Source organism: Bidens hawaiensis, unplaced genomic scaffold (assembly GCF_021521415.1).
Source record: "Bidens hawaiensis isolate Kalapana, Puna unplaced genomic scaffold, B.hawaiensis_p1.1 tig00028865_1, whole genome shotgun sequence".
In the NCBI taxonomy this organism is placed as follows: Eukaryota; Viridiplantae; Streptophyta; class Magnoliopsida; order Asterales; family Asteraceae; genus Bidens; species Bidens hawaiensis.
Window position 1 is genome coordinate 200,057 of NW_027494746.1, and position 10,552 is coordinate 210,608.

General features: G+C 37.3%; 1 protein-coding gene across 1 annotated transcript; it reads right to left on the reverse strand.

The window, feature by feature from the left end:
• Positions 1-825: 825 nt before the first annotated feature.
• LOC143577866 (uncharacterized) lies at positions 826-6,834 on the reverse strand. Its single transcript, XM_077061591.1, has 8 exons — positions 6,677-6,834; positions 4,915-5,164; positions 4,717-4,840; positions 4,330-4,634; positions 2,682-4,236; positions 1,681-1,940; positions 1,512-1,599; positions 826-1,309 (listed from the first exon to the last, which is right to left on the reverse strand). The coding sequence occupies exons 1-7, from the start codon at positions 6,751-6,753 to the stop codon at positions 1,528-1,530; spliced, it is 2,643 nt and encodes an 880-aa protein (XP_076917706.1). The 5' UTR covers positions 6,754-6,834; the 3' UTR covers positions 826-1,309; positions 1,512-1,527.
• Positions 6,835-10,552: the final 3,718 nt, after the last annotated feature.

Below are 10,552 nucleotides of genomic sequence, written 5' to 3' on the forward strand. Positions count from 1 at the left end.
GTAAGTGTTAGAAAGAGAGTGAGATGAACGGTTGTTTAATTACGTTAAATATCATAATTATTGTTGGAAAGATGCGTGTACTAATAAGAACGGACCACATAAATAGAGGTGATCTATGCATAGTTATATTTATGGAAGCTCTTCCTGACCAGTCAAGTAGTACATTGTATCTTATCTTATAACTTGCCGCAATTGAGTTGTGGTTAGGGGTGAACTTGCCACTCGAACCCAGAGTTAGCTACTCAAGCAAAGACGTTTCAAAAGCTTTCTTTTCTCATGATTATAGGGGAGGATTAGAACGCAGCAGCGAGGGACAACCCGCCCATAGCACTGGCGACGTCCTTGGCATAAGTGTATAGAGGATGACGTGTGGTTCTGGTCATAGGTTATTACAGTGCGTCCCACTATAGACGGTGGTTGCCATAATGTTTAGTTACTGTTGATCCATTGGACCGAAGCTATGTATCGAACCAACGCTCTACATCAATCAAGGTTCCGCATGATCTGAAGCTCCAGGCCGGTCCGGAAAACTCTCATTTCGTGTGTTACTTCTTCAAACACATTTTATCCAACGCTTGTTTATAATATGTTTTTAACAAAAATAGCTTGTTGCCACCAAATGTTTTATGTATCATATTAGCTTTGATGTTTTCAATTTTTCATTCCCTAGACTTAAATATCAAATCCATCGCCAAACCAAACCGGTTTTGCTTGGCTAGACCGGTTTGATCTGGCACATTTATTCGGTCGGATAAGTTTGATGCAATATCAAATTGAGGTTATCGGTATGGCCGAAATTTTAGGCTCAGATCAGTTAACCAACCATTCACACATTTACTATTAACATTGTTAAAAGCTGAAAAGTTATCAAAGGAAGTTACAAAAGACCATCAAATTTGTTAGAAGCCGAATAACTGGTTTCTACACATACTCTAAACTACACTTTGAACGCCCAAACAAAACGTGTACACCAAGTTACCAATCGCTAATGTCGTATCTTAAGGTATGCAGTTTAGATCAAAGACACCTCAAAATACACTTAACAAGCCGAATATTCATCACCCAGAAATCAAGTCCACTTTATATTTCTATAAATCACAAAAATCTCTTTAACATAGATTCAAACAAATCATCAAAAAAAAAGAAGAAACAAAGATGAAATTTTCAAATAGCAATATTAGACAATTAAACATACGTTCGTTCATAATTCTGAGTGTTCTGGTAAATACTAGAACTAAAATGGTTAACACTGTCAAACGCGCCTTGAAAAGAGTTGTTAAGTTCTCCTTACAGCTACCTCTGCACAAGACTGCAAACAATATTTTTATTTATTTTTTTAAAATCAGGTTGTGTAAAAATATAATTATATAATCATATTTGACACAATAACGTGTCATTATAAAGAAAGTAAGAAACTTGGCAAAAAAATATTAAAGGTCAACTCAACCTGTTTTGACCCGTACTATAAATTACCTTGCACAAAATTGTAAAGAGAGTTAATGAAAATTTACCACTGGATAACTAATTTCAATTTTGGCCACGGCTTCGGTTAAACGAATGGCGTGCCATAAGTTTTTTACCAGAGGCTTTATGCTCATCCTGCAAACGTGTTATCAATCAATTTACATGCATAAAACTTCATGAAAATGTAACTTTTGAGAAATGAAGGGTTGAGATTACCTTGTAGAGAGATGCAGCTGACTCGGATTCAACGGTTTGATTTTGTTCAGCGCCTTGAAAGCCGTCTAAAGCATCTAAAGTTAACTGCCAGCCACAAAGGGCTAATGCACTAGAACTGGAACTTGAACCAGCACCATTATTATGATCAGTAACCCCAGCTGCAGCAACGTTACCATTAACCCAAGGGCAGAAGAAGTTATGATGCTTGATTGGATCAAACTCAACAGGTTCTTCATATTTGCTTTCTCCATTTGGCAGCCCTAAATAAAATTTTGAAAAATCAGGCATAATTTTAGCAGGAAGGGTCATGACAGGATCCGGCTAAAATATATGTGAATGACAAAAATGCCCATTTGATGACGTTTCAACATGTTATAGACTTATAGGTGGAAATTCTTGTCTTTTAAAAAACCTAAGGGCATTAACGTCATTCGGTTTTTGGAATTTGTATAAATGAAACAAGATGCATACTCATGGGGGCATTCATGAAACCGAACCCAACACAAAACCTTCCGTTTGTATTTTATGTTCTCAAAAAAAGAATTTCCGGTTCAATTTTCGGTTTTGCATGTCCCGTAAAAAACCAACCTGAACCCGTAAAACTGAACCAAACCCATAGCTAACATTAGAATTCATGTTTGTTCGAATGTACTTGTTTTCCTTTAATGTTAATCAATTATATATTGTTTGTTGGATGGGTTTAGCTCAAAAAATTTAAGCCCAAATGTGTAATATTAAACAAAACAAAATTTTAGGCCCATAGATTCAAGCCCAACTTCATTATTTTGGGCCAACTTTTCGCTCCAAAATTTCCAAGCCCAAATGCCAAAACCAAAAAAAAGACAAAACTAAAGCGAAACCGAACGGTTTTCAAAAACCCAAAAACCGAATTTTCAGTTTTTTGTTCACTTTGAGCCCATAAACGACCCAAATTGACCCAAATAAATTTCGGTTTTTTTATGTTAACTAATTTTTTGATAATTAGGACATTTTTTGCATACCTAATTCGGTTACAGGTGGGTAACTCGGGTACCCACATTCTTCATTAGGAGACGACTTACGTGCCTGCATAACTTCATCTTTCGACACTTCAAGGCCCGAATACACAACCGCATTGCACGAAAGAGACGGGTGTGAGTTTTGCTCACTAGGCAAAAGGTTCAAATCACTAGTCTTCTCACCACTTTCAATCGATTCACCTTTAACCGACCCAACAACCTTTGACCCACTATCTCCCCTTCCAGAATATTCTTGTTGCATTTCTTCCGGAACAAACTCACCCGTTTGACCCTGATTCTCAGTCACACCAGTAACCGGTTCCATGTCACCAACAACACTTTCAGTTCTATGAATCAAACCATGAATCTCAGCTTCATGACTCGCAGCCATTCCAACACTCCCGCCACTAATCGCCAGGCTCGGTCCGTCCCGCCTGGCGGCTTCGGTATTCACAACTTCTTCATAGTTAGTGCTGCTTACACCTATTTCACTGTTGACCCAAACCGCAGGTGGGCACGTGCTTTGTTGACCCTGGGTGCTATGGTTCATGTCGGAAGTTTCATTCGGGTCAGGGTTGACTGCTGACGTGGACGGGTAGTTGACCTCATCGTTAAAACCCGGATGGTTTTCCACACTCTCCATCGAATCATTATCTTCACTATGGCAAATCGTATCCATTGCGATGACCGAAGACGCGCGTGCTGCGTGTTCGTAACCTTGACTTGAAGGGCCCGGTTGACCAATGTCAAAATACAAAGTCTGACTCGGGCCTGCACCAGATGATGACTCGCAGGCCCGTTTGGATGGGCCCGTGGACTTTTTACTGTCATTGATTTCATCACCGTCACGGTCAATGACAACGCCCTCGACACTGTCCGCCTGGCGAATGAGCTCGTGTGGTCTGTCAACAGTGGACCCACCTTCGTCAACGTTCCGTTTAAAAGTGGGCCCGCGGGATTCATACGATGCTGCACGGTCACCGACCTCACTGCCAGCTGGTTGCCCAATGACTAGATCCCGACCTAAATTCCCATCTTGATATAACTCAGATATTGGTCGTTTTGTCCCGTGTCCTGTAGAGAGACCGCTTCCCATGGTGAGATTTAAATCCATCCGAACGTCTGAAACCGCCGCCTCGCCAATATCTTCGGTCTGCTCGTCTTCTGCCCCGTCATCTGCCACCCAGCCGCTAATGGCACTAGCGGCACTTGCTCCACGAGTAACCGCCATTTTTTTACTCGTTTCAGGAACATCGATGTTGTTAGGAGCAAGACGAGCAGGAAGGTTGACCCGAACAAAGTCCAAGATTCTCACTGTTGCGCCACATAAGCTGCAATCCAAGAGAAGCGATCCGGAGTCAAACTTTGACTTGACCCGAGAACCTTTTTTGGTTGAGTTGGTGACACGTTTCTTGTTTGGTCCTTGAAATGGTTCTTGATCTTTAATAGGACTGAATGAACCACCGTTTCTAGCTGATTGAGCCGAATGCTCTTCACAATCTTGAACATTTGGAAGCCACCTAGGCTCCCATCCACATAAGCTTATCAACTTCTGGGCCTAAAGATAGAAAAAATATAACAAATTTAATATAGAAAAGATCCACCAAACGAAAAGAATAAAGAACAAATTAGAGATACAAAACTATCTTACACGTAGATATATACTTATTTCTGAATCAGACATAACATCTCCTGGATAAACAGTTGACTGGACTAAAAACCGGTCAATTTCTAAACTTCTAGAAAGCTTCATCTGATCAATAGCCGAGTTAGCCACAACGGGTAAATAAGGAAACTGAATTAGCCCATCACAACGGTCCTTGTAACCGCCAATCAGAGCAGATGGTGGGGTCGGAGGGAACTGAACCAGACTTTCAGCGCAGCTGTTTCCTCTCCAAGGACACGTGGCATTATGTCCTTCATCCAGCAAGTTAGCAAACTCTTCATCATTTTCACCTGTTTAAACAGAGTACAAAAGCCTAAATATATGCCAGCCTGAAAAATGTAGTTGACTATAAGTAGTTATATCAATATTCACCTTCTGTACGAGCCCATGAATCTTGTCCATTATATTTCAGATTCTCCCCACACGACTCGCATTGAATCTTATCAACATCTACATTGACCCAACCTCTTCTAGCACAGGAAAGTGAACTAGCAGCCTGCATGAACAGCGGTTATAAAGAAAATTAACATAACATAGTAATTTATACATTAAACAAAATGATTTCCAGACCTTTGGTTTTCCAAACCAGTTTGCAGGGCTGAAAGTGGATAACCGTCTTAGAAGATCACCCCTTTCCCATGGTCTACATGAAGGTTTGGATGAACCGAGAGCTGAACCACCAGCACTTGTACTCAGTGAGATCCACATGGGCTGTGAACTGATTCGGGACAGTGAACCAGCTTTGGACCCCTGACCGTGGCCCAACCAATCTGCACTGCCAGCATTGGTGGCTACAGCTGGTGATGATGCTCCAGCAGAGCTGAAAATATTGTAGCTAGGTTAACAAGTTAACTATAACTAGGGGATCAATTGTGCAAACAGCGGAGCCTCTCACAAGCTAACTGAGATCTGATCGATAAAAAACTCGAAACAAGCCAAGTTTTTCGAGCCCGAGCCTCAAATAAAACTCCTTGGTTATCGGGCCTCGAGCTGTATGGTAAGCTAGTTTAGGCTCATCGAGCCTTAAGAAGCCTTCTGTATATTTGTAAGTTTTACCACTTTTGTACTTTTTATGTATTAATTTTAAACTACACAACCGAGCTCGAGCCGAGTTTTGGCTCGTTTAAAGTACTAAATGAGCTCGAGCCGTGTTTAGACACGTATAAGGTTTTTCTCAAAATATATATAATAACTAAATACGTATAAGAGTTAATTGAGAAATGATAAACAAGCAAACCCCAGGCTTAAAAAACGATTCACGAGCCAAGCTTGAGCTCTTGTATGTCAAAACAACTCAATTGGCTTGCTTACACCCCTAAATTATTTATAACACATGCCCATTCTCAATGTTGTTCATAGGCTGAAAAACACGAGCTAGATTCTAAATTATGCGCCAGATACTCAAATTCAAACAACAAACATGTCAGTTACTCCAAAAACCGTTAATTCGACTTCATGTCATACAAAGGTTTAATAAAACCAAAACAAAATCTACTTCAACCGTTAAATAAGGTATAAATGTAATCACAACATCAATTAAACACCTCCAGATCCATAAACCGTAATCAACAATTTCCCTAATTAACCTACGTACCTAATTTACCCAAATCCTAAATCAACCACCACAATAACTCAATTACACACTGTATGTAACGAAACGTGTACATTAATTTCGAAATTGAGCTGTGTATTTATACAATTGGATCAATTGGGGGTAAAACTAAATTAACCTACATACCTAATTCAAACACACTCACCCGGATCCTAAATTAAACACCACAATAACTCAATTCCACACTGAATGCAACGAAACTTGTACATTAATTTCAATATTAAGCTACGAATATATGCAAATGAAACAATTGGGGGTAAAATTAAATTAACCTAAATACCTAATTCAAACAAATCCTAAATTAAACACCACCATAACTCAATTGTACATTCTAATTGGTAAACCATATACATTAATTTCGAAATTAAGCTGTGAATGTGTTGAATTGGAACAATTGGGGGGGGGGGGGGGGGGGGGTAAAATTAAATCAGCCTACATACCTAATTCAAACAAATCCAATATTAAACACCACAATAACTTAGTTACGCATTGTAGGTAACGAAATTGAGCTGTGAATGTATGCAATTGAATCAATTGGGGGTGAAATTAAATTAACCTACATACCTAATTCAAACAAATCCTAAATTAAACACCATAATAACTCAATTGCACACTATAAGTAACAAAACGTGCACATTAATTTCGAAATTGAGGCGTGAATGTGTTGAATTGTATCAATTAGGGGTGAAATTAAAAATTGAAATTAGGGTTAGGGTTAACCTTGCAGCAGCAGTTGGAGGTGGTGAATTGGGGAAAAGTAACGGGTCACCAGATGAACTGATACCTTCTTCTCTCATTGATTGATTAATTGATGAACACTTACACACAACAGTTGGTTTGTTGTTTGTTTGTTAATACTGTTTGATCACTGAAATTGATGCTAGTGGTGTTATTTTGGGTTTTATATATATATATATATAGTATATCACTACAGGAGTATATACTGGCACGTGAGTCGTGCGTGATCATGTAGACTTGTATAATATTATTATTTTAATTTTTAATTTTAATATTTTATATCATGCAATTTCATCATCATCGTACTCAGTATATCCCACCAATAGCAAAGCTATGGTAGGGTCTGAGGAGGGTAAGATGTAGGCAGCCTTACCTCTACCCCATAGGGATAGAGAGGCTGCTTCCGGTGAGACCCCCGGCTTGATAGTAGTTTTGCATCAAGCCTTAGACATAAGGCACATAGCACTCAATCATCGGGACACCGGCTGATCGGTGCATGTACCCTTATCTTTCAGCTATCAACGCCACTACATGATGCCTGATTAACCGTCCGTCACTTTTAACGTTATTTTCACGAGATTAGTAAAATAACGTCAAAATTAGTGCAATTTCACTTTTGCCCACCCGAGGGTTCACACATATATGCATCATATGTGCGCACCGCAAGCAGGGCTATTATATCATGCAATTTGTTATGTCCTAACTTTTATCTGAATTGGGCATCAGGGGTATGCGTGGTGTGGTTCGGTGTGTTTTTTTGGCTAAAACTAAAACTTTAGTTTTTGGAGTTTTTGAAATCGTTCGATTTCGGTTTTCGTTTTGATTTCTATTTTTGCCCCGAGCTTGAAAATTTTAAGCCGAAAAGAAAGTTGGCAATAAATAATTAATTAGGTTATAAACAATTTTGTTAATTGTAAAATAATAGACTATCATAATTTGATAAAAAAAATATTGGAGTTACATATTTATTAAATTATTATGCATTACTTAATATAAAATATAAAAAAAAACAAAATATTTAGGAATTCGGTTCGGTTAGGTTTTCTCGGTTTTTTTACATACATAACCAAAACTAAACCGTTAGTGCGGTTTTTACAAAAACATAAAACCAAACCGTCGGTTTTTGTTTCGGTTCGGTTTTTTCGGCTTTTTGCACACCCCTATTGGGCACCCATAAAGGTTAAAAAGAATATCGAAAATGATGACAAGTATTATATGTTTAACAATGTTTTATCCGATTCTAGTCAATTTATGACGGGATTTCAACTGTCCCCAGTTATTTGACACTTTAGAACCGACTCAAAAATCACACGTAAGCGAAATTCCAATAACCGGGTAACTCCTCTGGACGCAAATGTCAAGACCAGAACCAAAGGCCTCTTTCAAGAAAATAACCATGCTACCACTAAGCAAAAAAACACGTTAATAAAAAGTATTATGTTTAATGAAACATTAATGAAAGATTGGAAGCTTGTCAATGTTTAAAATGTGAAATGTATTTTTAAATTTTATGAGTAATAAGATGGTAATAACCAACTAGAGTGGTGCTCAAATTAGAACAAAAAAATACGTTGAGAATCGCGAGAGCTGCATAATACATTTGTATAACTTGCTTTAAGTGTGACACAGATGGAGGTTACATAACCACTCAGCTTAGTACCTCACGTACTTATCGATGCATAACATACAAGTGTTTTATGCGGCTCTCGTAGTTCTTAACATAAAACTAGTTTTGAAAATAATGTGTCATAGGCAACACATTAGTCATTTATTTGCAGTCAAACACATCGTATGAGACGTGTGATTTGGCATTCATAAGGCTCTTATGGCCATTTTAGCCTTATAAGTTATAATATGACCCGTGTCTCTCAAAACAATCCGTTAAACCATTTATCGCCCTACGACATTACTTCATATTGGTTGTATGACACGTCAAAAATATCTAAATAATGTATCGGTAGTGTTTGTATATCCGCAACCTTATAAATAAATACATATTGTTAAGAAAAGAAAGTTTAAACTTACATGTAAATAGTACTCATCTCTTAATACATCAGTTCTTTTTTTTTTGAAGTGCAACAAACTTTGGGTGTACTCTATCACCATTGACCATGCCGATATATTGTCCCCCACTAACAATTCACTTCACTTCCATGTAGAACTAGAAAAATATTTTTTTATATCAAGTGTATAACAAACAAATAATTCTAGTACTATTAAAATATAAAATAACCTACTTAATACTTATGTAATGTCTAGGAAGACCTAGTATTATTTGTAGACTTGTAGTCGTGTTCATAATTGAATAAAAGCTAACTTTTTAATTTAACATGCATGTGAGTATGTGACATTATAAATAAAGGATTTGAATTTAGAAAATGATAAATAACGTTTAAGAGAAGCCTGAAAATCTGAAATATTTTCTTCTAATGATCTGAAATTATAATAAAATGAATGCTTTAGATGAAAATTGAATATAACATTTAATGCTTAGAATACTACATATAGAGTGATCTAAATTGACTATTGAAGTTGATTAAATTATAGTTAAAGTATTTAAATAAATAATAGATTATTAATTAAACTTGTTAAAATTGTAGAAAGCCAACAGTACCAAAATTAGGGCTTGAGATGATGAAATCTTAGCCTGACGGTTAAAACAAGCTGCTTATGGCAATTTACAACAGGTCAGCATGTCTAGATATTTCCTTCCGCTATGTATGGTTTTGTAACTTTAGAGATAGACTGAGTTTATGATTTTGTAACTTCAGATTGTTTGCCTCTTGGCTTAGAGGTAAATGAGTTAGATAAGTTTTTTGAGTTTTAATGGGTAAGAGTTCGAGCTCCATGATTTAAAATAAGATTTAGACACTGTGTAAGTTATCATTCTAAAACAATACTACTTCTTTAAGGTAAATTATAAATTTTTATTCTATCATTATACTATATTCATAGAATTTCTCAAAATGCCTTTAGTATGTTCGTTGCGGATATAGCACGACCGACGTTATACTCCATGTCAGAAGTCGGCCACCTCACTATAGCCCCCCCCCCCCCCCCCCCGATTTCCCCTTCATCCTTCATCTCCATAGCGCCTGTGCCCATAACCCCATATAACGCTCATCCGACGTGGTGTTTAACGTCAAATAACTGCAAAAGTGATGCCACGTCAAGCAGCCACGTCCTCATAACATCGTCGATCTTCCTCCCCCAACAACGAACGACCTTACAAAACTACCTGAAATTGTACATTTTAATTGATACATGCATTCCTTACATTGTGTTTTTATTATTAAACATGTTTTTATATTTTCATTTTGTTAATTGTTAATAATAAATACAAATGAGATTTGATTATACATCACCCTCATGGTCCTATACAGCTCGTATAAGACTATACAAGTCATATATGCCACGAATAATTGACAGGTGTACTAAAGGACACAAAACAGTTTTTTTTGCCGCCTATACAAGCCGTATACTCGTGTAAGTCTTCACCAAACTGACACGATTTATTCAAATAATATAAAAACCCACGACCGTTATAAAAACACCTTTCACCGCCATTTCTTCATTTTGTAAACACAACATACGCAGAGAACGAGCAAACGCTTCAAATCTTCATCTTGTAGGTAACTAATTAAACCTCATTCGTTAACTGTTACGTTTAATTCAATTACCGAACAGTTTAATCGGATCCAAAATCCGTTTCCAGATCAACATCACGTTGTTTAAATAAACTTTAAACCCTAGCTTCTCGATTATCGTGTTAATTAGATCAGTTTACGCAATAATCTGATTGTTTTGCAGGTTTACGAAGCTGCGATCAGCGTATTACTAATCGTTTCGAGTTCAATT